The sequence below is a fragment of the Fusarium redolens genome (genome assembly GCF_020744475.1).
Source record: "Fusarium redolens strain MPI-CAGE-AT-0023 chromosome Unknown BKA55scaffold_46, whole genome shotgun sequence".
Lineage (NCBI taxonomy): Eukaryota > Fungi > Ascomycota > Sordariomycetes > Hypocreales > Nectriaceae > Fusarium > Fusarium redolens.
This window is the reverse complement of record NW_025763709.1, coordinates 51,492-76,955: the sequence shown is the minus strand read 5'-3', so window position 1 is coordinate 76,955 and position 25,464 is coordinate 51,492. Positions and strand designations below refer to the sequence as shown.

Here is a 25,464-nt window from a genome sequence, read left to right as displayed (position 1 = left end):
TTCTGGCTGGGCTCGTAGTTTACATAATCGCGTTAAAAAAAGCAAAAACAATGAACAAGAGCGCGGCATCCTTCCAAGGTGCTGGCGCCCAATAAGGCCCGGCCTTACAAACAACCTCGAGACATTTCTTTTTAGAATTATCGCAAAGAGAGCTACGCACTGTAAGTCTTTGTACGATATTTTGCACTAGCATATGACTCCCTATTTCGTCAAGGCTTGAGGACTCAATGAAGCTACCAGGCCAATTGAATGGTAGCTCTCCCCCTCGTCGCCTTGGATTTTAGGGTAATAGGTTTCAACTGATCAGGAAAGGTCGCGAAATTGTGTCACCAGGTTTTCGCGCTAAACCAGATTGAATTAATCGTGAGCCAAGACTTTCAAAGTGGGTCGTCGCTATACCTATTTGAATTTATCGTGAGCCAAGAAATTCTTTGTCATCAACCAACTTGACTAGAATCAATCGACTAAATATTCTGAATCATCATAACTTATTCCACAGACTTGAGAAAAATCGGGGTCTAGTTTCATCAAAATAAGCTTGTCTCGCTCTATCATATACTTGGCTTTTGGCCCATTTTGAGAAGTTTTTGTTCTCTGAACTCACGCATCAACCCTAACCTCCATATCCCCATATGAAGTTAGGTTAAATATCTATAGGCATAGGAGTTTATACTAGCCTTATAAGAAATTAGCTAACTTAAAGTATAAGCCTAGCTCTTAAGTATTGCCTAATACCTAAAGCCTACCTTTAACAGCTTGATATATAATATAACCTTTTTTAGTAGGTTGGCGTTGTGGTTCTCGAACATAAAGACTCTCAATCTGCTTATAGACCTTCCAAATTCTTCGACAATTGGCGATTAGGAACATGGATTTCGCGACTCCTGAGCGTGGCTTTAAAGCATTCTCAGCCCATAGGGATATCCTCCTGAAGTCCCTGCCCTTTAAAGCTTAAGACTGTTCTCTTAAGTATTCGTGTAGCTTGAAAAAGTAGGGCAAATGGGTTACTATTTACCTCTTCTAAAAAGAAGCATTGTCCCTTAGGCTCAAGAATGTCATCTGCGAGGCGAATAAGAGATTTAGAAGACTTGTATTGTTCAAGAATTCCGAAATTGTAAGTATGACTGTTTCGGGAAGGGCTGCTAGTGGGTTTGATCCTGACTTAGCTCTACAGCAGAACTGAAGTGCCTCACACTTGAACTCAGAACCTGAAATAAAAGAGGCAATCTCATCCTTTAGTTCAGTACTATACTGCGGGTTGGAGACTGTATACTCTCTCCCAGGAATGCATATCCAGTATTAACTCTGAGCTTCATTGATATCCCCATAATCCAGGCAAAGACACCTTAGCTCTGGTGGTCGGATCTTTCTAACAACTGAGAATCGGTCGAAAGCTCTATAGAGTGCCCCTTTGCTGATCTTAGTAGTATCAGGAGTCCCAGTCAAATACCATGCCAATGCTCGTAGCATTCCGGGTGGAAGGGAATCACTCGTTCACGACATTTCTCGTTCTTGTAGACTCTCAGAGAACGCACGTCAATACCTTCAAGGGTGGGATCTTGTCGCGCTTCAGAAGACAAGCTCAAGAACCGATGAATTCTAGCTGGCCCAGATACATAGAACCTGGTCTGGTTAGCATATTGTATAAGGAAATACTGGGGAACAGACTTTGAGTTTGCAGCAGGTGAAGGATTATAGCCCAAGATTTGGGTTTGATTTGTCCACTCGACGTCAGCTGGGTCGATAACATCTGGATCATACTTGTAACAATCCTCTGGGCGATTGTAATGGGATGTTATGTTGTATGAAGCGACTGGTCCTCCGCAAATAGCGCACCACATATTGCAATGACTCAATTGTGTCATTGCCAATCGGACATTAGGCGAGCGGTCTGCAAAAAAGCTTCAAAAGTATGCTATTGTCGGCGAAGCCGCTCGAGGTGTACCAGAGACCGGAAAAAAGACACGGTTGGTCAGTCTTGCACTTTATATGGGGTCCAGTTCGTCATGGATGCGATTGGTGTGTTGGTTGCAATATCGGAGGTTACTTAACTAAGCCAAGCTTGAAATATGGCCTGACAAACGTGGTGGGGTTTCACGGTTTACCGTACTTTCTATGGTCCTGGCTCGGATACACATTGGGATACCCTGATCGACGCCGTGACTCGACAGACCTTACTTGCACTCGGCTACCACGAAGAGGGCATAATGTTTAACGACGATATTAAAAGGCACTGGGGAAAATACAGCGATAAAAGCGAATATCTGGAGGATATAAATCGACTAAAGAAGCTTTTTCGTCTCACCACCCGGGAAGATGCATTGTTGCTCGATGGTCTCGACATCCCTCAAATCCGAGAAGTCTGCCGCAAAGAGCTTCCCCAGGCTAGGGAAAATATAGAAGTGGCCAAACATTGCTTTGCATTGGTTGCCGATGAGAAGGTGCTGAAAGATGTTGCACGTGGAGTCTTTGTAATCACAGCTGTTGCTTATGATCAGGACGAGGATCGATTCAGTCCGGGATGGGTTAGAATGTCAACCGGTGACATACTGAACCTCTGGGAGTCGCTTTTTCTCGAGGATGCTATTTTTCGTACTATCCACAGTGCGATGCGATATGAACTGTCCAATCGCGACCTTGAGACTTATGTCTGGCCAGGACTTCCTTGCATTGAGCCACTTGGCGATTGTTCTGAAGCTCAGACTGCAAGACCGGAGTGGATCCCCGAGTTTACTCGGTTCAGGGTTGACTATTAGTAGATGATGGCTTGAAGACGATTTTGCCCAATTACTAAATCCTAATTGTCTGGGGAAGCGTGTAATATAAAGTATTTCTAACTGGGCTTGTAATTAATGCATTGACATCATCTATTAGTACAAGAGCCGACATGAGAGCATCTTGATTACTCTGTACTGATTCCGCCATGTAACCAACCACCTTCTCTGACGGGCTTGGATTAAAGCGCCCTACTGGTCTGCAAATAAGACCACTTTTGGTATGAAGCACTCCACCGACACAGCATAACATTACACTGGGAATCACATGTTTTCCCTTTGCCCATGATCTTTTTAACCGCATTCACCGCTTTCTGAAAATCTCATAATTCGCACGTATCGCCACAAAGCGACCGCCCAGCGAAGTGTCAGCCTGTAATATTTATTTGACTTAACCTTGGCTAGTATCCTAAAAAAATAAAAAGGCTCTTAGCAAAAAGCATGGTAACTATTCCCTAAAAGTAAAAGAAAAGCCAGTATTTATGTTGGTTACAGGGATCAGGCCTGTAGTGCCTGAGGCCACCACATACTGATAAAAAACAATAAATGGAGAACACTTCCCTTCCGTCATTTCCCCTCTACAAGTAACTGCATCACAAGTAACAACACCAATTTAAACCTCGTCCGCATTTTAATTTCTTCACGTTGCATTCGGCACTAGCAACACCTTAACAACATGGTCAGGCCTCACGAAATGATCGACATGATATGGCAGCCTCCCAGCACGCGTGTGGGGAGGGGTCGTCGCATGCAGAAGCTTGATAGAACGCTTCCCGAAAACTCAAAGTACTACGGTCATTGGGGTTACACTATCTATCGCACACACTATAGTCTCGAGTCCGATAAGCAATGGGATACACTACTTGATGCTTTAAAGAAGCAAACTATGCTTGCAGTTGGCTACTATCAAGACGAGCCCTTTGAAGATGAGCTGATGCATCAACGGGCTGATTTCTTACCAAAAGCCTGGTACTATAAAAGCCAAAAAGAATATTCGGACGACGTTAAACGAATCAAAGACTTGTTCTATCTTGACATTCGTCAGGATCCATCACTCGACGGCCTGGGAGTCCACGAGATCCGCGAAGTGTGCCTTCGTGATAGGCCGGAGGAAGAAGAAGCCATGGCAGGGCGTCTTTTTAATTTCGTTCTTCTTGCCGATAAAGCAGTATTTGAAGCTATGGAAAGGGGCGAATTTGTAGTCAAGGCAATCTCGTATGACTGGCGGGACGGCTGGAACAATTGGGGCTGGATGAGAATACCAACGGGTTACCTGCTTGCCCTTTGGCAGTCGCTTATGGGAAAGGACGATAATTACCATACGGTACTGTCTTTCAATGGTCCAGAAGAGGACCTAGAGGAGTACATATGGCGTGGTGGCTGGAACGCGGATCCGACAAACAAATGCTCCGAAATACGCATGGAAATGCATTTACTACCGTAACCACCAGTAGCCAGAAAACCCGACCTAGATTAGAAGGCACTTACTCAAGTCGTCTGTTGAAAATGCAATGACTTATCCTCACTAAAGATACAAAAATGACTACCAGATATCTCGTTCTCAATACATTCTAACCCGACTGCCCATCTGACACGAGCCAAAACCACTCTCAAAATGGCAGTACTAATACAGCTGCTGCATAAACAAATAAATAGTATGCATATAAACTGCTTCACTGTATATCACAAATAAGTAAATTATATCCGCGCCGTCATAACTAATACCTAAGCAAAAGTAGATTAATTCGAAGCTATGAAAAAGGCTTAAGACCAAGACAGAGACGTCGCCGCTACTAAGATCTATAATCCCAATCTGTGAGAATGTGAAGGAATGGAATCTTTTCTTCCAGTGCGCTCAACGTTTCTAACACCAGATCTGCCCTAGGGTCATCTGTGTGCTCCCAAATATTTCTCATCTCAGCTATGCTCGCTAGTAAAAAGCCTTTGGCGCGAACAACGGCCATTTCGTACCAGTCGATCAGCCAGTCCCTGAAGAACACTGCGATGTCGGCTTTGACATCTGGATGCGCGAGCTTCCACATGGTTTGGGCTGTGACCAACTGACTCCACATGTCAGCCAAGATATTCGTCATTTTCCCATGAACATTTGGGCCGGTCTTGGTATTCATATAGTCAAATGAAGCGATGGCTGCCCGCAAAATTGCCAGGCATGCGTTAGGGTCATCCCTCATCTTTTCCAAGCGGTCAATGTACGCCATGGGGTCCTTGTGCTGCATTATCTAGAAGGCGTTAGTTCGCCATTTCATGATGTCGACTCCCTCTCAGTGTTTCATGAATGAACGTACCGCGCCTTTAACCACGTTCAGCAGCTTCTCAGTAACAACGAAGTTTCTGTCATTTGTATAGCTACCCAAGCACTCGAAAAGACGATCGAAGAGGTTGGCATTGTCGAAATTGGGATTCCCAGCGATAGGCTCCCAAAACTTCCGGAAGCGGTCCAGCTCCCCTAGTGTCGGTATGGCTTCAAAGAATGCTAAAGGGACGGCACCACTTGCGGCCGGCCTCCCGCTGGGTAGACTGTTAAAAGTAAGCAACGATGCGACCTTAAGATGTTGAAGAAATTGCCTTACACTCCTGCGGCTGCCCACTTGAAGAACAGCTTCAGAAGACCCTTATCGAAGGGATGCTCGGCTAATCCTGCATGTCAGTGGTAGCAATTCAGGGGCACGCGAGACGTACTTTGAAAGTCGATAGTCCTGAGACTGTTCCATGTTCCTTTCGGTTTCAATCTTGTGTCGGAGCAATCATCGGGGCTCTCGAACTCGGCCGTGTTTTCAAGGCCATCATGGTCGCTGGGTAACTCTCTGACAGAGGGATTCGCGGGAACCAGAACATCGAGCTTGAAATCATCGCCGCTAGGATCTATTAATTTTACGACTTCAAGCTTCGGCTGGGGAGCTTGGCGGGCATGTATCCAGTGATGCCGGTGTGTAGATTGATGGCGAGGCACAGCGTGATGTCTTTTTGTCAGGTCATCCGTGGCAATACCACAGGTACCGCCGAGACATGCAGAAGTGCAGTTGAGGATCTTGGTGCTGCCACCGCCTCCATCATCGCCGCCTCCACCGCCATCCGCACGCTCTTTGAGAACCAAAATCCAGGCACTTGACGAGTGGGGATTGCAAACAATGCGATTAGCAGATGCCCGAGGTCCTTCGTTTTCCCACCGAGGACCTACACCAAGATATCGCTTGATGTTCCTTATAGTCAGTTCAGGGAAGACTGGCTCGACCAAGTTGTCCCACGAAGTCTCTGCTGCATCAAGGATATCGGGACTTCCAGTTCGACTGAGAATATCTCCAAGAATATCACCTATATCGATACTCACATCGTCGGCTCTGGAAAAGAGCTCTATGTCGGTTGTCGTGTTAGCCGATATATCTTCGGGTGAGGACGAACGCTTATCTAAGTCGTTCCGTTTGTTTGGGCAGGTAGGCTCATTGGCCCAGTGTCTTATGACGTCCTTGATACCGGTAACCTTGGGATTCTCGTTGCGTTTCTTGTAGCCAAAGCTAGACTTGCAGCAAAACGCCCAGCCACCAATCTTGGCGTATGAACATGGTTCAACCTCTGTATCCATGGCAACACGGATCCGATCTGGAGGGCAACCACTGCGACAGTAGTATGGGGATAGGCCTGGCTTATCGGGAAACGGGCCCACGTCCTTCATGATCTGGCAATCTTCGAATCGTATGTCTTCATCGTGAACATCGCAGCAGTACTTCTGAAGCTGAACTCCAGGAACGTTGGTGCCAAGCTCGTTCTTCTTTTGGTTGCACTTCCCACCACCAGATCCAGAAGCAGAGTATGCCAGGAGCTTTGTATTGTGGCTGTCCATATTCTTGCCTGGACATTCGCCATCGCTGTCACAATCTGGATATGACCCCCACTGACAGGTTTGATAGACCTTCATGGAAGTGGCATCGGTGGTACAGCAGCCTGCCTGAAAGTGCTGCTTGGCGCTGCAGTAAATTTGGAGAGTCGCAACTTCCACCATACCACTTGGGCAGAGATCATTGCTTTTGCCGCACATGTCGCCGCCTTTACCATACCATCCGCACCTTGGCAACATGTATTCCGCTGGACAGCAGAAGGTGTGACCGCCATCGCCGCCGCAGCCCGTCTCATCAAAAAAGATTTCGTCCTTACGAGCGCGTTTGTCTGACCGAGGAACAGTGACCCAACCCTTAGGGCATGTCTCCTTGCAATTGGTCCAGCGACATTGCGGGTAGAGCACCTTCTTGTACTCTTCTGCTTCTTCGTCGTCGTCAAGGCTACCGCTTGTGACCTTTCGGCCGAGAACCTTGGCCAGAGCTTTGTTGTACTTGGCATCTTTGGTATCGTGACTGATGGCCCATACCATGGCGCCACCGAGACAACGCGATTGAGCAAACTCAGTCTTCATCTTGAGCGTTTCTTCATCGTCGTATGAAACCCACTGATTGCCCCATTTCAAGACTTTGACGGCTTCCTCTTTGTACAGCTTGGGTTTGAGACCACGCTTCTTAGTGATGTCGTCGATTTCGGAGTTCAGTAAGATACCGGCCTCGGAACTGCATTCACCCGGTTTGCCGGCGTCTTTGAATAGGCAGCCAGGTTCACTGCAGCTAAGCGTTTGGACCGTAAAGGCGCGACCATAAAAGCCCATACCCATAACGACATTATCGGGATTAATGTCATTGCGCCAGAGCAAGTCGAGAGCAAGATCAATCTCAGTAAGGTTCGTATGGGCATTGAGATACGGTTCGGTCCAGTTTGCCTTCTGGTCCCAGGCACCGTGTAAGTCGTAACTCCTATTTATGATATTAGTCGCCATGATCCGAAAAGCATCAAGTGTAATACTTACATAATGTTAAAAAAGTCGACAGTTTTTTCCTGTCCAGAGTGTTCAGTCAATGGGTCACGTACTAGGTAGGGACGGACTTACCAGTCTCTTGATGTCGAAATATCTCAAATACCAATATGATGCAGGAAGGGTGATAGTGAGTCCTTTATCTCCACGATCAAGTGTCTTTTTCAACTTTTCCATGAACTTGGGAAAGTTTTTGTAGTCACCAGAATGTCCTCCTCGGTCCTTATCAACTGGATACTCCCAGTCAAGATCAAGGCCGTCGAAATCGTACTGACTCATAAATGACTGGAGGGAATTGATAAACTTGCTCTGACTGTCCTGGGAAGTTGCCAGTTCGGAGAAGGTTGTAGCAGTCTTTCCTGGATCGTTAAAAGCCCAGCCTCCGATTGCAAGGTAGATCTTGAGATCCGGATCCTTCTTCTTCAATGCGGTAAGTCGCTCGTAGAGGTTGCCATCGTTGTCCTTGTCTTTCATTTCGACTAGGAAAGTTTTCGGATTGATGGTAGCAAATGCGAAGTTGATATGGGTGTACAGTCCGATTGGAATCTGTTCAGGCCAAAAGGTATTGCAGGGACGTGTTCGTGCCCATCCCTCGAAGTAGCCAACAACACGCTCAACGCCACGACTCTTAGAGCAGCTTGGGCGTTTGACTTTCTTGGAGCCACAGAAGTCCTTCGTTGTCTATCATGTGTTAAACAGGTCTCAATAAAGTCAGGTCTCAGGTGAAGAATACTCACACCGCAGTATCCGTGCTTAGAGCAACAAACATTGAGAGGACATTTGTCTTCCTCGGCCCATTTAGAGCCAAAACCTGGATTACACTCAGACTTGCGATCGCAGTCCGATCGACAGTTTGTTCCACAATCTATAAAAAATCAGCCAAAATTGGACATCTTGAAGAGACGGCACATACAATCGGGACCAAAGCCACAGTTTCCTGATTTGTTACAGCAACCATTCTTACAGCGTTTGGTCGCACTGCATGTCGTGTCGTCTGCCGCTACTGCTATACAAAGACACAGCAGTAGCAAGCCGAGCAACCATATGCGGCGATGCATGATGATTCAATGGGGCCAAAAAGAGGAAGAATTGATCAAATTCAAGATGACTTGTTACAAAACCAACAAATGACAATCGTCGTTTGCCTTGGTCAAGCAAAACAGTCTGATTTGGTAGCTTTCAGAAGCCTGATGCAAAGAAAGAAAGCTCTTGCTTCTAAAGGACAACAACTAATTGTCCGATCAATTCACAACCATGTTCTTTTTTCGGCGTTCGGAGAGACCCTTTGGACATGAGACAAGACCATCTGGCCCCTACCCATGGACGAGCTCTACTCGCTTTGACTCCCTCATGGACTCTGGATCCCACTTCACATGCCACTGTGGTCTCGGTCCTTCATGATTGGTTCGGGTTGGCAGGCCCCTGCTAGCCTCGTGGAGTCGTGGGGCTGAAAGTTCGCAACTTCAACAAACACAACCAACAACCAACACAGCGTTACATATCACAGGCAAAATGACCTGAGAGAATTTTTTCGCAGCTTCTGTTTTATCAATTTGTCCGTCTTGGCATATGAACTGATTTACTACACGATCCGTCTTCCGGCATGGCAACCCACGGGCCATGGCATCTTCATGGCAATTTGCGGCACAGACAAGGGGAACAATAGAGTAGCCGCCCCGGGTCAAAGTAACCCTTGCAGCCTAATGATTCGACTGGACCCTGTATTCTCGGCACCGTCGGTATACACACATGGTTGGTTAACTTGGGGTCAACTCAGTCGCCAGTTTGAGAATCAAACGCCCATTCATTCACCTTTCCCACTTTTGCATTCACCAAGCTGCGACTATGCAAAAAATGGCTATCCTCAAACCTCTTCTTACGTTTTGCCTTGTTGCCAGTGCGAGTGCCTTTAGGATCTATGAATCTGACGATCTTAATACTGTCGGGACAGCTTGCGCCAGCGCCCTGTCAGCCGATATTGCTTGCAATCCCTATATTCACGATTTCATGTCTTTACGCTATCGATTCTCCCTTGAGAATGTTACCCTGACCGACGAGATCTGTGTTCCAAGCTGCTCTTCATCGCTTCGCCAATGGTTCAATTCAGTTTCCAAGGAATGCACCGGTGATGAGTGGAAGAGTACTATGGTTCCCACGGTCTACGGAGGTAACATTTGGGCTGGTTGGAATGAGACTTGCGTCAAGGATCCTAAGACCAAGAAATACTGCAATGGTATGTCACGAAGAATCAAGGAAGTGTTACAAAGGCTGATTGACACAACTAGACATCATTAGCGAATTTCCTGAGCTGGGAGAAAAGATGGCCAAAGAAGATCTTTGCCATCCATGCTATCGTAGACGTCTTGCTCTAATGCAGTCCTCTCAATACTCCGTATATAACGAGGATTACAAGAAGGAGCTAGAGCGCATATACAAGATTTGCGGAGGCTCAGGTCCGACAGAGATTCCTCCACCTCTCACAAGGAAGGACGAAGAGGAAGAAGAGGAGGAGTTTTGCCTGAACGACAAGTGGTACACGACCAAAGAGGGCGATACCTGTGATTCAATTTCCAAAGCCGCAGGAGTATCTGGAGGACTTCTTTATATGGGAAACCAAGAGCTTATTCGTGACTGTCACAAGATACCTGAGGGTCTCAAGCTCTGCCTCCCTACAGTCTGCAAGACATACTATGTTAAGCCTGAAGATACATGCCTGAGTATCGAAATAGGCCTCGGGATTCGCTGGGACACCATCCGTAAGTACAACAGCTGGGTGGACCGCGACTGCAATAATCTCCAGGGAGGAACAGACTTTTACGGCAAGTCCGTCTGTATTGGTCCTCTAGGCACCGCGGATGCTCTTGCACAGCTTCGACAGCCATCCACAGAGAGAGATTCCATCCCGCTCAGGGTTAGTAGTGGAAATACTCCCAATCTTCTGCGAGTATCGCCACCGGAAAACACCAAGATCGCTGAGGGCACTACTTTGAGGTGCGGAAAGTGGTATGTCGTTACTGAGTCAGATACTTGCAGTGGTATTTGTCAGGACAACGACATTTGCGCAGATGGCCTTCTACTTAAAGCAAATCCTTCTCTGAAAAAGGACGATTGTCAAGAGAGCTTGGTTCCTGGTGTAGCCTTGTGTGTGGCACCTATCTCTGGCTGGGATTCTGAGTGAGCAGTTTCATGGTCCCAGAGATTGGAGTTATTGGGAGGCTGTAGCTCTGAACAGGTTGATACTCGACCTTTGGATGGTACCATGTACGCGTAGCTCATTAGGACATTTAGATAACCTCAATAACTTCTACCTCATTACTCAACAGTCGATCAGAACCAGGAAGATTGACTAACTGGGCTAGGTATAAATCGCAAACTACAAAGTCTTTGTGTAAGGTTTAGCATGGAGATGCAGAATCGCCAAAGTCCCAACTCAATCACAGAGCAACGTACTGGCTGCTTCCAGAAAGGTAAGTCCATCTTGCAGATCAGGACCGAAGTTGGAAATTAGTGGTTCCAGATCAGAAGCGAATTGGCTCATGGTGAGCAGATACATGGCCACAGATAAATGATAAATCCGGGGTCAGTCAATAAAAAAACCTCAGTTGGCCCCATATGCAAGGGCCCCAGATCATGTCACAAGCGGAGATGAGGTCTGAACTTAACCATAATGCTATCATGAAGCCTAAAAGGACACTCAGAACCAATAAGATTTTCTTGGTTTTCATCCCTGCCGCAGGTATCGCGCAGGGATCGACTGGGTCATCATTTCGATTTATCAACCGAATCCACCAATGTTGACAAACAAACACAACCAACAAGCTTAAAAAAGCGGAATACTACGTAACATCCGTCGCTCGGTCCCGGTCTTCGTGAATGCAGGAACTTTTGAATGATTTTACCCTTGTAACAAAAAAAAAAAGGACATGAACTCTGTTACGGCTGTAGTTCTAACCGATCTTGGTTCTCGCGAATGTTTCGGTCCTCGGCATTAGGCAGACTTGGCGATGGACCCGAACGCCTCACTGAACTTCAGTATGCATGCCAGCATGCAAAGGCTCTGCATGAGAAGACAGGGAAAATTTTCGGTGCGCGGGACTCAATGCCAAGCCTGTTGGTCCTCTCTACTGCTCAATTTTACCAGGAACAGGACACTCGGGTACCAAGCCGACGAGGCCAGACAATGCGAGCACGAGAGGACCATGAGATCATGAGATGACTCAACTTGCGCGGCTTTACTATTGCGACCGAGCGATGATTGAAATGAACCGTTGTACTTAACGCGTTGAATGCCTTTCTATTACCCAGTACGCCATTATCGCTCTTCTCCACGCCAGCCTTGTCAAACATTCCAGGAACTGACAGCCGCCATGCGTGTCTCACTTCTTCTTCAGGGCCTACTCTGCGTTAGTGTAACGGCAACCCGAGGCCGAAGGGTCCGAAGGGAGACTGTTATAACTGACCCAGGTATTGCATCTGACTGCACCTTTTGGGATATTGTCGGCGATAAGTCTCAGGACTGTGCATACTTTGAAGATCTCTACGGTCTTGAGCACAAGCTGTTTGTCGAATATGTAAGGAATTAAGGCACGGCTGTCTGTGAGGCACGGCTAACGTTCAACAGAACCCCAGTGTCAAGGACGACTGCAGTGGCATCCAGCAAGGCCACTCCTACTGTCTGGAAGTCAACCATGGACTTCCTCGCGAGGATAACCCTCCCAAGGCGAGCTCGACCGATGGCTCTAAGCCCGAACCCACTGGAGACAAGAAGCCCAGCCCTACACAGGATGGCCTCATTGATACGTGTACAGCCTTCCATATGGCCAAGAAAGGAGACACTTGTGCAAAGATTATCGCAGAGTACAAGACGTTTGACTTCAGTGACTTCTTCAAGTGGAACCCGGCAGTTCAGGACGACTGTAGCGGTATCTGGGCTGATACATGGTACTGCGTAGGCGTTCCTGGAACACCCACGGCTCCAACACGAACGGCTGAACCGACGGCCCAGCCAACAGGAGTCAAGAAGCCCAGCCCTACACAAGACGGTCTGATCGAGAGCTGCACCTCCTTCCACCAAGCCAAGAAGGGAGACACTTGCGCCAGGGTCATTGCACAGTATAAGACCTTTAACTTCGATAGCTTCTTCAAGTGGAATCCCGCCATCGATAAAGACTGCAGTGGCATCTGGGCTGGGTACTGGTATTGTGTCGGCGTTCCTGGAACGCCCACTAGCCCCCCAACAATAACGACTACAACTTCGGTCAAGCCAACTGGCCCTTCTAAGCCGACTGTTACACAAGAAGGGCTTATTGAGAGCTGTACTTCATTCCATATGGCTGCAAAGGGTGAAACCTGCGCCAAGATCGTATCTACCTATAGTACATTCAACTTCGATACGTTCTTCAAGTGGAATCCAGCTGTTGGCAAAGACTGCAGTGGCATCTGGGCAGGCTACTACTACTGCATTAGTATTCCCGGAACCCCTACTGCAAAGCCTTCTGCAACTACTCCCAAGCCTACGGCAACTGGTGTCCAGATCCCTGAACCGATCCAAGAAGGCATCGCCAAGAACTGCAACAAATTCCACCAGATCGCCAAGACTACTACTTGCTCCTCGATCGAGAACTACTACAAGCTGCCGCTCTCTTTGTTCCTGACGTGGAACCCGGCCGTTGGCAAAGATTGCAGTGGACTCTGGGTCGGGTACTGGGTTTGTGTTAGCGTCGAGGGGTATAAGCCGTCCACGACAACAACCGCCAAACCCACTACGACTAAACCTGCGAATAGTATCCAAACTCCCTCTCCCATTCAGAACGGTATGGTTAAGAACTGTGAGAAGTTCCATCAGATCAAGTCAACAACAACCTGCACCTCGATTGAGAACTACTACAATCTCCCCTTTGCAACATTCCTCTCGTGGAACCCCGCCGTTGGTAAGGACTGCAAATCTTTACTCACGAACTACTGGGTTTGCGTTGCAACTATTGGCTGGAAGCCTCCCACCAAGACCACTACCAAGACTGCTACTACAACCAAGCCCGCCAATGGTATCAAGACGCCTCCACCTGTGCAGCCGGGCATGGTAAGCAACTGTAACAAGTTTCACATGGTTCAGAAGACCACGACCTGCGAATCCATCCAAAACTATTATAAGATCTCTTTGGCGGATTTTGTCAAGTGGAATCCTGCGGTTGGATCGAAATGCACTGGTCTATGGGCGGATTACAATGTCTGCGTCGGGGTAATTGGAGGCACTCCTACCAAGCCAGACAACGGGGTTAAGACCCCGTCGCCAATTCAGCCTGGAATGGTAAGCAACTGCAAGAAGTTCCATGAGGTAGCTTCTACAACAACATGTGATTCGATCCAGAAGTATTACAAGATCACTATGGCTCAGTTGGCGAAGTGGAATCCGGCGGTCGGCACTAAATGCACGGCGCTTTGGGCTAAATATTGGGTTTGCGTTGGTGTGTAGATAGATAGGCATGGATGACTAGATGTCAAATTTAATTTCATGTATCGGTGCCACCATATTATCTGTTCATCTCGACTCCCAGTCTTTGTATCGATATGGACCCCTATCAGCCCTTCAAGGGTGAGGGCGGACGCTAAAGGTTGCGAAATGACTAGCACAACTAAGTAGAAGTGGTTTAACAATGTTACGGGTATGTAATACAGTTGGTTATGGGCATAATGACTTGCAAGGAAGCTATATTGCATCTTCATCTAATATAAGTTCATGGTCAAATCTGAACCGAGGCCTCACAGATACACTCAATGGATCAGCCATCTGAGCTTCAGAGCAATCGCGCAACGGAGGCATAGACATATCTCCAATCCAGAGGTAGGCTGCCAAGTTCATCTCTAGGCCTTCAAACCCCAGCAAATAATACTTACTAGTGTCCATCAGCTGTGAAAGCAGAAGTCCTTCCCATAGCTCAAGCAAGCGGCCTGTTTGCAGCCAGACCCAACCCCAGCCACCGTGTTCGAGACGACCTTCCCAGTCATAGCCAAGTGCCTTTACTACAAATTCATTTCATGCAATGCCTGCAAGCACTGCCTTATCAGCGACCAGTATAAAGCAGAATAACGCCCCTGCCATCCTCTTCTCTGCTTTAGGGTATTCTTTCTAATAAATATCCCTTATGCCCTTAATATTAAGGTCTTTTAATAGTAATAGATCCTCTCTAAGAACAAGTCAAAATAGGCTCTTAAAAGTCTCTAATAACGCCATATATTTAGCTTTGTTTTTATAAGGGCCAATATAATAATTTCTATTAATTTTCTAAAGGCATTTATTTTCATAATACCTAACAGATAATATGGTTTGCTAGTTAAGGACTTTAAGTAAAGTCTTCTAATACTTATCAGATTTAGTGCTATAATATATATAGTAAATTATAAATCCCTAGTTTTAGTAGTAGTAGAAATTCTTAAGGTAGAATCTGTTAATAAGAGGGCATTTTATAGTCCCAGACTGTTATAGGGGCTTCTATAAGAAGTCTAAGATTTCTAAAAGCTCTGCCATTATTATAGTTATTAATAATTCTATAACTTAGGAGATATCTAATTTGTCGGGGTTTGGCAATGCTTGCTAAGTTTAGAAAAGGGAAGAACGGGGGAATTGGCCTGTTTTATAAAAGAACACACCCCACGTCACGTAAGAACGTCGCTTACTTGGACTCCTTAAAGTCGATAAATACAGGCGAATTCTCAGCAACTATCCCAGTTATATTCTACATCAGCTAAAGTAATGGATTATTGAGCTGCTAGACCCTCTTATTCGGAACTGAAGATAAAACATAATTAGAATATTATTTGACTTGCCTAAACACTATGGGTTTCAAATATGTAGTACGCTTTTGCATGCCATTATATGTTTTCGAAGGACTGACGTAGCTAAACGGATTTATTAAAACCTCGTTGAGTGTTGAAAATACTTAAGGCTGTATCTCTAGCTTTCTAGATAGCTCCCGCCTCCTTGCTGCGCGGGCCTTTCGAAGTTTCTCACTCTTGTGCCAAAGGGTTTGACCAGTGTAATGGTAGAGTCCAGGTCGTATTTCAGAACAACAACTAGTTGGTAATACTAAGTCTTCCCCGGGCCAGATGCATTTTTCAAGTTCTTCCTCAGGCCCGAGGAATAATATAGTATCTTAATCTATCCTATCGGATATTACAAGTAATTGCCAAATCCTAACAAGTACCTAGTTAGAATTCTTATCTAGCCCTAATTTATAAACCTATCTTACTTATAAGCGACTGCTTTAACTATAAATTTGCCCTTAGTGATGTCCCTTAAGACAGCTTTATCTACAACAAGCACATATTAAACACGCCCTCTTACTATTATAACCTTCCCTTTATTATTTTCTTTAGAGGATATCTTCTAAACTTAATATATATTAAGACCTTTAAGTTCTGGATCTTCGCATACCTCAAGATGGAACAGCTTCCTTAATCTTTCCATGTCTTCCATATAGTCTTCTTTGTTCAGGTGATAATAGATCCCAAACTTACGGATACACCTCCTAATATCAATCTCGTACTCGCTATCCTGTTCGAGGTAGCGGAGGGCAAGGTAGGTCTATCGTTTTAATGAATCTAGTAGTATGGCCTAATGCTTATTGGACCCTTTACTATAGTAGTTGCGGTATATGTTGAATCCCTAGGACTTATAATAAGCGAAGTTTTCGGAAACTGTCTGATTTAATTGATCTTTTTGATATTAGATGCCAGGGGAACGAGGGGGCTTCCACAAACCTTTGATTAGTTCAGAAACGGTAGCCATGGCATGAAGTATGCGAGATATTGGTGGTTGATATGTTTTAGAAGAGTGAAAAGAGATTTTATAGGTAACTAGAGACGTGTCCTTTCGAGATCTAAGGCAACTCATGCCTACATCACGTGCTTAGGTATTTCCACTATGTACTTCTTAAGGGTTTACTTATTTTGCGATTTATAGATATAAGCAATGTTGACTTAGGACTTTTAATATTTCTGAGCTTTTCTTAGTGTAGGTTTCTCTATTTAATAATTTAAAGGGTAGATATTATATATATCTAAAGGTGGCTTTAGCATGCGGCGTTAAAAAGAAAAGCTTATAAGATATACTATCTTTTGTTAATAAATCTTAGAAGGTGAAATCAGTCTTACTTCCTTAACCTAAAAGCGGGAAAGAATTAAAACAGCATATCCCTTCTTGTAAATATTCTATCGTATTCTATATTAATACAACAGACGTTATTCCTGCATATTACGGGGTCGACCAGCTCTCTAACTATATATTTATATTAAGCTATACTCATTAGCAAGCTGACGGTTACACTGACATTTCTAATGCTTATAAGTTATGTCAAGACTTTATATGAGTACGTTGCAAAGGGTTAAGAACCCAACTTGAATAGCTTCAACGCCACTGACAGCACGTTCCAAATCACGAGTCTGGCTGAGACCAGCAGCATTTATGTGTCATGCGCGACATATATAACGAACTTAGGGGATCATTATGACCAGACTACTATGGCTTGGGGAGTGTCTGCATATACAAACTCGATGAAGTGCGGGTCCACCACATGTACAGGCGGCTTGCCGTAAGGCAGACAATGTGAGTATGAGGTTCGACGATACCTGTCGATGGGGGGAGTACCCAGAGTACAACACCAGCCCCGAATGCCCTGGCGACTACCAAAATTGGCCCATGGCCTCATCTGGGACAGGTTCTGGTGTATTGAGGTCCTTAGTACTCCTACATTGACGTGTAGATGCGCATCTACTACTGCAAGACTAAGCCTGGCCTTCGTTTCATTGACTGTCAAGTCCGTCGTGATTTTGGTTCAGCACCGGAAGGAGATCTTGATGGCTTCTGCCGTAGCGGATGCTCTAGCGACCGTGTGAGAATGATACTCGACACTGCGTTTTACACCTATACTTCCAAGCTAGAAGGAGAACAGGATCCCTGCTGCAAGTTAAACTACTACGATGAAGTGCTCGTTCCCAATGACAAGATCACGGCATATAAGGAAATCATGGCCGATTGGCTTGAGAACGAGACATGCCCCAACCCCGCCAAGGGATTGGGCAAGCGATCTGTCACATACCCGGTCGTGCAGGAGGACGGCATCGACGATATTTCGTCTTGTCCTATTTCCTTAGAAAGTGCGATTAGGTCTTTGACCAGTATAGTGGAAAAGCAACAGACGAACTTCAGAGAACCGTCCTATACCAGGAAGAGAAATACCCCTAGGCTATATATAGGTATCTAGATCCTTCTTAGGCCTATTAAAGCTAATAACTAACTCTATACTAAATAAATGCCGGCTAAGAAGCATCTATATGTCTAGAAGATAGCTTATTAATATCCTTATTTAACCCTACCCTAAAAACCCTTTAAACTAACTTAAGGAAACTGCCTTTATAATTAATTTACTATTTGCAATATCCTTTAATACTGACTTATTAGTAACTAAGATAAACTTATAGAGGTAACTAGCTATTGCTTATTTAATCTCCTAGTCCTTATTATAATAGAGTTCTTAGATACCTCTAATATTAAGACCTTTTAGTAGCAATATATCTTTATATGCCTTAAGGTAAAAAAGATCCTTAAGTAGCTAGATATTACTCTAATTTATATCCCTTTTACCTTTAAAATATCTAAATATAAGGATAGTTTGCTTCTTTAGGGAATTTAAAAGTATATTCTAATGCCTGTCTGTCTCCAGGCTATAGTAAGTGCAGTAGATTGTAAAGCCCTAGTAACGGTAATACTGAAGATTATTAGGATGGTTCCTGCTTTTGTGTTACAGCTTGATACCTCGCGGGGGCGACCAAATATGCTCAATCAGTTCTTCGATGAGTGGCTTCATATTGGTGGTGGAATGGGGAAATTACGCAGATGTGCTAAGCAAGAACCTAGGAAGAAATTATAAAAGACTTCGTTTTCCTGTTGGCCCTTGTAGAAGACTATAAAGGGCAATTGCCATGACCTTACCCGGATCAGTGTTGATCCGCCTTGGGCCCACTCTCCGAAAGGCTCCCTCCGTGGTTGTTGGCATAAAGTGCCCAAGATTGCGAAGTATACATGTCTATACGCATATATTTCGTAGCTCAAATAAGTAATACACAGCAGACATTGAGAGGGACACTTGGTAGCATTGACGTATTGCAAAGGCCAGTTGCCTGGGTTGCATTCAGCCTTGCAGTCAGCTGTTGATGTACTTCCCCTTGCTGCAGTAGTCTGGGTCTTTACCGCAGACATTGCTGGAACCGCAGCAGCCTACTGCGTAGGCGGCAGACCTGTCCCAGACTACATCTGCAACAGCGAGGGGGATTGAGATGAGCAACAGAGCAACCACAGTGGTGGCCCAAGTTGACCTCACGTTGAGAATGAAAGCAAGGTCTTGATCCGACGCAGGAACGAGGACCTTGAATGACTGGCTGAAGGAGTGTACCAGGAGAGTGGCAATAAATGAGGGACTTGGTATAAAATAAGAGAATATAGAGTGAAAAGAGCGTAAACAAGCTATGTCTTGCGGATTGCTTGAGGTAGGTAAAACAACAGAGGCCGCAGAACGTTTATTCTTAATAGCAATATGTGTTTATGGCCACGAGAACTCCAGTCTATTATGCCCAGGTGGATCGGACAATGCCTCGGCGTTGAAAGTCCCATTGCAAAGACACGCCTTACTCGGGAGGTTGATGATGGCGACGGCTGCTATTCAATCGCTGAGAAGTACCAGATCGATTTGTCAGACTTTTGTAACTGGAACTCCAAGGTCGGAAATGACTTTTCTGGACTTTGGCTGCACTATTATGTTTGTGTTGGGGCTTCTTCATGAAGAACAGTTACAGTGTACCAAGGCTGAGATTCGAGAGGATCGCTCCCGTCTTTTTGGTTTTAGTGGAGTGAAGGGGCGGACTCTGAAGTGTGTACTTAGACAACCTCTCTTTACGCAGTAATATCTGTTCAAGCCGTTATTTCTGGCTGAGGCATGATATTTTCCCATTGGCCATAATGTTGCTGCTGCGGGTCCACTTCTCAGACCTAGAATGCCAACCCATTTTTAAGTATAAGTACCGACCAGAGCCCGCACATGTTGTGACCCCATCAAAACCCTTCTCGATTCTTGACCATCTACCTACAGTCATGCCTCTGCCGCCACGCTCCAACTACAAATTTCCCTATGAGCAATTCACTGTGGATCCAAACGAAGAGTCCGAAACTCATGGATTTGGACGCCCTTACGCGACGCCTATGACAATGATTAATCAGGATGGTTCCATTCTATATGAAACTGAAGACTTTGGACTACTATATCAGATCGTTTGCTCGAACGATGCAAAGACCCTTGAGCAGTATCTCGCCGCTGCACCTTGGGTCATCCCAGAGGCATCTGCCGTTTTGATAGGGAAGCATGGCATTGATGACAATGAGGATTGCTTTCTGAATGCAGCCCAGAGTGGATGTCTCGATGTGCTCAAAATGCTTCTAACCCACTTTATGCAAGACGAGGATCTCGAGGCGCAGGCCAGATTCAAGCAGCGCCGCTACAAGCTGCTAAACCGCGCCGCCAAATGGGGTCATATCGAGGTGGTGAAGTACTTACTCGACAATCAACCACTGTACGCCGACATCCATGCACGGGGCTCCTATGGCCACACTGCATTACTATGTGCTGCAGATCTCTACTGTACTCAGTTTCTCGTTCCTCCCGGTGGAGATAGAGCTAATGCCACCAAAAACGAAGCAGTGATGAATTTGCTGCTGGATCGGCGTGCATGCGCTTCTGATTTTCTTCCCTTCTGGAATGACAAGGGGAAGCCAAGCGCTACAGTCTTGAGTTTGGCTGTGCAGTGGGCAAGCCCAGAGTTAATTAAGAGGCTTATCGCTGGTGGCGCCGATCCCAATACCATGGTAATGCAAGGTCCTGGGGAGCTGAACTTTTGGAATCAGCATGATTCGTTTAACGAAGTACCTGCGCTGTTTAATGCCTGTATTCACGCCAACTTCAAAGTCGTTGAAACTCTGATTGATTGCAGAGGCACTGCCGTTGCTGTTGCCGACATATTGTCCTCTCGCGACGGTCGAGGAAGTATTCCTCTCCACTGGGCCACTCAAAGTGAACTGCCAGTGGAGATCGACGGCTTCCCTGATCTCAAGGAAATAGCCCAAAGCATCACAAGCACCATCGAACTACTCCTCAGTCTCGATCCCACGGCAATCAACGTTCAGGACAATGACGGAAATACACCTTTGCACTACGTTACCCGGTCATTGAGCCGACATAACAAGCTGTACACAGCTGTCTTCGAGCTTTTATGCGACAGAAGCGGCGATGCTAGTGTACGCAATAACAATGGCGAAACCCCTATGCATACCTTGTTTTGTCTCTATAGAGACGACACTACAATCACCGACCAAGATCCCGTCGACATAGCCGCTATATCAATCATGCTCGCCCACGGTGCAAGCCCCACGGATACTGATAATGCTGGAAACACGCCATTGCATCTTGCGGCCTTCAACCTCCATTAGACCGAAGCCTTATCGTATCTCCTTGAGCGTGGTGCTGATCCTGCTCAAGAGAATCTGGAAAAAGAGACTGCTTTTCATAGAGCTGCTTGTGGTAGTTATAAAGGGCGTGATATTCTTACTAGATCCGAGGAGAGAATCAGAGCTCAGGAAGATATGCTGGCAGTCCTGGTGAAAGCTAGAAGAGAAGGGTTGATGGATCGGGGAGATGCGGAGGGGAAAACTCCGCGACAGATTTGCAAGACCACGAGAGATGGGTGGATAACGAAGGATATACGTTGAGTCAAGAGCACGTGTCAAGGTTTGCTGCCACGATTACGAGACAGACTTGAATGAGGGTCGTATTTAGTTGCAAAGGTTTTGGCTGTGTTGACATGATGAGATCAGGCATTGTGTAGATTCGTTATGTATTCTCGTGTCAAAACTGAGTGATTGTTCTTTTGTCTTGACGAAAGTCTTTCTGGTTGGTTCTTCGACCTTCCTTACCACATCTCATCCTCTTGGTTCCTGTAGTAACCCCACTTCCGAATTTCCAAACAGCTTCCAGTACAGAGAAGTGCCAAATCCCCAGGCCAGACACTATCCGCAAGATCTTCTTTAGATCCTTAGAAGCTAATACAGAACTCAGTCTGGTATTTATTCTATATCAGAAATGTCCACAACTCTAACAGATAGCCCGTCAGGATCCTCGCCCATCCCCATCCCAAGTGACCATCAAACCACAATAATAAGATAGCCTTAATAACAAATTTACCTTTTTTTATATCTTTTAAAACAGCTTTATTAGCAAGTAAAACATAATTAAATAGATAATTTGCTATAGCTTGACTTTTATAAGGCCTTATACTTATATAGTACTTAGAGTTAGCTTTCTTTATAACTTTAGTCTTTTTAAGCTTTTTAGTATTATAGAATTCCCTATAACCTTAAATATTAAGACTATCTAGCTAAGAGGGATTCTCCTAGATATTAAGATAAAATAATTCTTAAACTCGTTACCTATTATCTTAGTCTAGTTTCCTTATTATCTTTAAAGGCTTTAAATGCTAGCTTTATTTAATACCTTAAGGAATATAGAAATGCTTACTAATGCTTATTAGACTTTTTATTATAGTAGGTATAATAGATAGTAAAGCCTTATTTATAGTAATAATAGAAATTATTAGGGTTCTTTCTCCCTCCTGGTTCCAGCTTGGTCCCGCGCCGGATCAGCCAAACCTTATCCATTATGTCTTTGATAATGTCAGATATCTTGACAGAGCTTGCTTATGAGGATACGTCTCGTGAAGGTTGTGTTTTTTGAGGCGGGTGTCAGAGGTGTTGATTCATGGGTGGTGGTGATAAGGTATCTGCACGGATGTGAGCTTGAGAAGAAGGTTATAGGAGAAGCTTGAATTGGCTGGGATGATATAAATGAAGCGAGAACAAAATCATGTTGGTTGACATGTTTTAGATAAGGAAAGTCACGAGGAGATAGCATTGTGCTGTCGATTCGGAGTATAAATTCTCCGACATACGCGAATGTGGAGTGTAATAAAGCAGAAAGACATTGCGAAGTCATCATTATTTACAGACAAGCTACAAATCTCTCAAATTTTGCTGTCTACTCACCGCGTACTTAAATTCATATGTATCAAACCAGAAATATCTTAGGCAACTGCCATATTACCACACAATTAAATTAGCAGGTGCACTGTCTTTGCTTGCTATATATCAGCTCCACTTCAAGTACATGCCGATGGCTCATTCCCAACAGGGAAGGGATTCTAATTATAAGTATGCACTGCTCCGTGTTAATATTTTAATGCATGGAAAGGCTCAACTTCTCTTCGATCACTTGAATACTTAACAACAATGGCGCCCACTCGGCCTGAAGACAGATCACCCTACGGTAATTTCGTTCGGGGTCCTAACCTCTTACTTTTAATATAAAAAGTAAAAAATAACTTAAAGTATTAAGGCATATTAGCAGATACCCTAACTAAGTTCCTTAAGTATAATATAGTTAATTTAAGTAATAACTAATTTAGTTATTAAGGCAAAATTAGTATTATTAATAAAAAAGTAAAACTCTATATATCTCTTTAATATATTAATAATAATATCTTTCTTATAGATTTATATTATTATAAAGAAAAAAATAAAGTATTAGTAAAAATTATAATTTACCTAAAGTAAGTTCTTAATATTTATTTTTAGCATTAGCCTTAAAAGAATTTTATTACGAAAACTATACCTAGAAGTGTTTTTATTCCTATATATCTAGCTTCTACTTTAAATATAAATACTATAAGCTTTAGCAGTTCTGCTAATATAAATTGCTATATTTATATTAACTTTAGTAAGGATATTAATCTATATAAAGTTTATAATATTAAAGCAATATTAGGAATATTATTTTCTTAAAAAGGTAAACAGGTTATATATATACAAGCGCCGCGCTAGTCTCTTATATAAAAAAAGGTAAACAGGTGCTGTTTGCCATTACAATAAGTGATAGGATACTTAAAGAAAGTCTCTCTTTTTATCTCTTTTTGTATTTTTGTAAGTTACATATATCACAAGAAGAAAACACCCGGGCAAAATAACATAGATAGTAAATACTACTCCAGTGAGAACCCTACTTCCCACAATTAGGAAGGCTTGAGAAGCAGGTACACTCGCAAGTACTGTAGGTCCACAAACAGTTCGACCCAGTGATATGAGAAGTGACATCTTCGCACTTATAACCCTTTTTCACTGCCTCGCCCACGCATTGGGCGTCGCACCTGTCTTTCCAGTCCGTCTCGCAGCCGCCGACGGCCTGCCACTGGCAAGTGGCTGACATGTCATTGTTGTTGTTTGGGGCCGGGGCCGCCGTAGTGGTGGCGACAAAGGCGCCGAAGAGAACGAGAACGGTCTTAGGCTCCATTTTGTTCACGGTTAAGGTTGATATATGGGATGTTGTTTGAAGAATCGATGAGATTTGTGTGTTGGTGTTTTGTGATGACATGGTTCACAGGTGAGAGGAAAGGTCACGTCTTATATTCTTCTAACGGGTGCAAGCTTAGTTCGTCAACCTATTCTGAGGCCTGAGTAATAGTCAGCCGGTGTAACACCAGTATAGCTTAGGCTAGTGATTGGCGGTGGTACTAAATTTGTGGTGGTAGTAGTCTGTTGAGCCGTTGTTTCCGACCCTCCAAGTCTGGCCTATTGCTTTTTACCTGATCAACACGCATCAGATCGCGTCCGCAATAATGACGGTACGACATCACAAGAGCCGTGAGAAAGCGGACCTGACCTTAACACCTCACACGTATTCCCTGCATCCGCAACGCTGGGGGGAACTCGTCGGGAGGCCGGGACATAGTTTAGAAGGTCAGATTAACCCTGCACCGCCTTTGTGGCTGTATGCTTTCTAATTATTCTATCCCCTCACTGGCCTTAATGTTTAGAAGAAGTATCCACAAGCTGCACCAGCTAGATCTCGTAACTAAACCCCGGTACCTTGTGTTGAGTTCCCACCCCTCCAGCCCAGACAGCCGGGAATGGTGCCAGCCCCAGGCCAGCAGAAAAAGCAGTTTATACCTAACACGCTTACCAGCCACCATCATCGGGGCCACCTTCGGCAGACGCTAGGGTCGTCACGGCCCCGTCATTCGCTCGGGGGGTTAGCCTGGTTATCGGAGCTAAGCCAGGACTTCGCCGATGGTTAGCAGTTTTGGCTGATAAATGATATTTGATGACGAAGAGGTGAGCGCTGATGCCCCCATTCCTTAGCTGATAGTGATCATGGGGTCTGTGAACTAAGTTTAGTCAAAATGACTATTTTAGCTCTCGAGTGGATAACGTATGTGATAAGCATGCAGCGCACTTATACTGTACAATAGTGATAATATCCAGGACTTATCTATTTTAAGCTTAAGTTAAATTTAGGAGAATTGTTTAAAGAAATAATATTTTAAGGTGTAAATACTAACAAATCAGCAAGTGCGACACTCGCTTGTCTGCGACGTTCACTTATCATGCACGTTACTTATTTATTACATAAGCTTGTTATGTATGTTATCCTTTAACTTGGCGCATTTTAATTGTCCTGGACCCCGTAACATAAGGGTCTTAAAAACTTACAAATACTAAGGAGATAGCTAATGCTTTACACATAGCATCTTGGAATCAGCTAATAATAGCTTAGCGAGATAAAAATAGCATAGTAGCTAAAGTGGCTTTACTAGTAAAAAGCAAAACACTGCCGTATTCTAGCGGCATGCCGCATTTAAGCGGCGACAAGGCAGTCTAGAGCTAAATGC

The 25,464-nt window shown here is 44.8% G+C and overlaps 10 protein-coding genes across 10 annotated transcripts; 6 read left to right on the top strand and 4 right to left on the bottom strand.

Moving 5' to 3' along the window:
• Positions 1-1,275: 1,275 nt before the first annotated feature.
• Positions 1,276-1,927, bottom strand: BKA55DRAFT_292802 (uncharacterized protein). The gene is made up of 2 exons (XM_046185551.1): positions 1,669-1,927; positions 1,276-1,623 (listed from the first exon to the last, which is right to left on the bottom strand). The coding sequence occupies exons 1-2, from the start codon at positions 1,863-1,865 to the stop codon at positions 1,443-1,445; spliced, it is 378 nt and encodes a 125-aa protein (XP_046040717.1). The 5' UTR covers positions 1,866-1,927; the 3' UTR covers positions 1,276-1,442.
• Positions 1,928-2,207: 280 nt separating this feature from the next.
• On the top strand, positions 2,208-2,756 carry BKA55DRAFT_698818 (uncharacterized protein; the record flags this gene model as incomplete). The annotated part of the gene is made up of 1 exon (XM_046200555.1): positions 2,208-2,756. One exon carries the CDS (start codon positions 2,208-2,210, stop codon positions 2,754-2,756), a length of 549 nt encoding a protein of 182 aa, XP_046040716.1.
• A 368-nt stretch (positions 2,757-3,124) lies between these two features.
• Positions 3,125-4,350, top strand: BKA55DRAFT_587590 (uncharacterized protein). The gene has a single exon (XM_046194683.1). It carries the CDS (start codon positions 3,451-3,453, stop codon positions 4,216-4,218), a length of 768 nt encoding a protein of 255 aa, XP_046040715.1. The 5' UTR covers positions 3,125-3,450; the 3' UTR covers positions 4,219-4,350.
• Positions 4,351-4,567: 217 nt separating this feature from the next.
• BKA55DRAFT_600509 (uncharacterized protein) lies at positions 4,568-8,705 on the bottom strand (the record flags this gene model as incomplete). The annotated part of the gene is made up of 7 exons (XM_046196538.1): positions 4,568-5,014; positions 5,081-5,312; positions 5,558-7,588; positions 7,642-7,670; positions 7,723-8,328; positions 8,385-8,512; positions 8,561-8,705. The coding sequence occupies 7 exons, from the start codon at positions 8,703-8,705 to the stop codon at positions 4,568-4,570; spliced, it is 3,618 nt and encodes a 1,205-aa protein (XP_046040714.1).
• A 796-nt stretch (positions 8,706-9,501) lies between these two features.
• Positions 9,502-10,825, top strand: BKA55DRAFT_698815 (uncharacterized protein; the record flags this gene model as incomplete). Its single annotated transcript, XM_046200554.1, has 2 exons — positions 9,502-9,880; positions 9,933-10,825. The coding sequence occupies 2 exons, from the start codon at positions 9,502-9,504 to the stop codon at positions 10,823-10,825; spliced, it is 1,272 nt and encodes a 423-aa protein (XP_046040713.1).
• Positions 10,826-12,014: 1,189 nt separating this feature from the next.
• Positions 12,015-14,119, top strand: BKA55DRAFT_531306 (uncharacterized protein; the record flags this gene model as incomplete). The annotated part of the gene is made up of 4 exons (XM_046189219.1): positions 12,015-12,218; positions 12,269-12,689; positions 12,945-13,366; positions 13,457-14,119. The coding sequence occupies 4 exons, from the start codon at positions 12,015-12,017 to the stop codon at positions 14,117-14,119; spliced, it is 1,710 nt and encodes a 569-aa protein (XP_046040712.1).
• Positions 14,120-14,578: 459 nt separating this feature from the next.
• On the bottom strand, positions 14,579-16,445 carry BKA55DRAFT_723376 (uncharacterized protein). Its single transcript, XM_046201050.1, has 3 exons — positions 16,054-16,445; positions 15,291-15,316; positions 14,579-14,773 (listed from the first exon to the last, which is right to left on the bottom strand). The coding sequence occupies exons 1-3, from the start codon at positions 16,118-16,120 to the stop codon at positions 14,681-14,683; spliced, it is 186 nt and encodes a 61-aa protein (XP_046040711.1). The 5' UTR covers positions 16,121-16,445; the 3' UTR covers positions 14,579-14,680.
• Positions 16,446-17,405: 960 nt separating this feature from the next.
• Positions 17,406-17,887, top strand: BKA55DRAFT_698813 (uncharacterized protein; the record flags this gene model as incomplete). The annotated part of the gene is made up of 2 exons (XM_046200553.1): positions 17,406-17,776; positions 17,827-17,887. 2 exons carry the CDS (start codon positions 17,406-17,408, stop codon positions 17,885-17,887), a joined length of 432 nt encoding a protein of 143 aa, XP_046040710.1.
• Positions 17,888-19,768: 1,881 nt separating this feature from the next.
• BKA55DRAFT_587588 (ankyrin repeat-containing domain protein) lies at positions 19,769-21,564 on the top strand. The gene has a single exon (XM_046194682.1). It carries the CDS (start codon positions 19,790-19,792, stop codon positions 21,176-21,178), a length of 1,389 nt encoding a protein of 462 aa, XP_046040709.1. The 5' UTR covers positions 19,769-19,789; the 3' UTR covers positions 21,179-21,564.
• A 2,231-nt stretch (positions 21,565-23,795) lies between these two features.
• Positions 23,796-24,086, bottom strand: BKA55DRAFT_531280 (uncharacterized protein; the record flags this gene model as incomplete). The annotated part of the gene is made up of 1 exon (XM_046189217.1): positions 23,796-24,086. One exon carries the CDS (start codon positions 24,084-24,086, stop codon positions 23,796-23,798), a length of 291 nt encoding a protein of 96 aa, XP_046040708.1.
• Between the last annotated feature and the right edge of the window lie 1,378 nt (positions 24,087-25,464).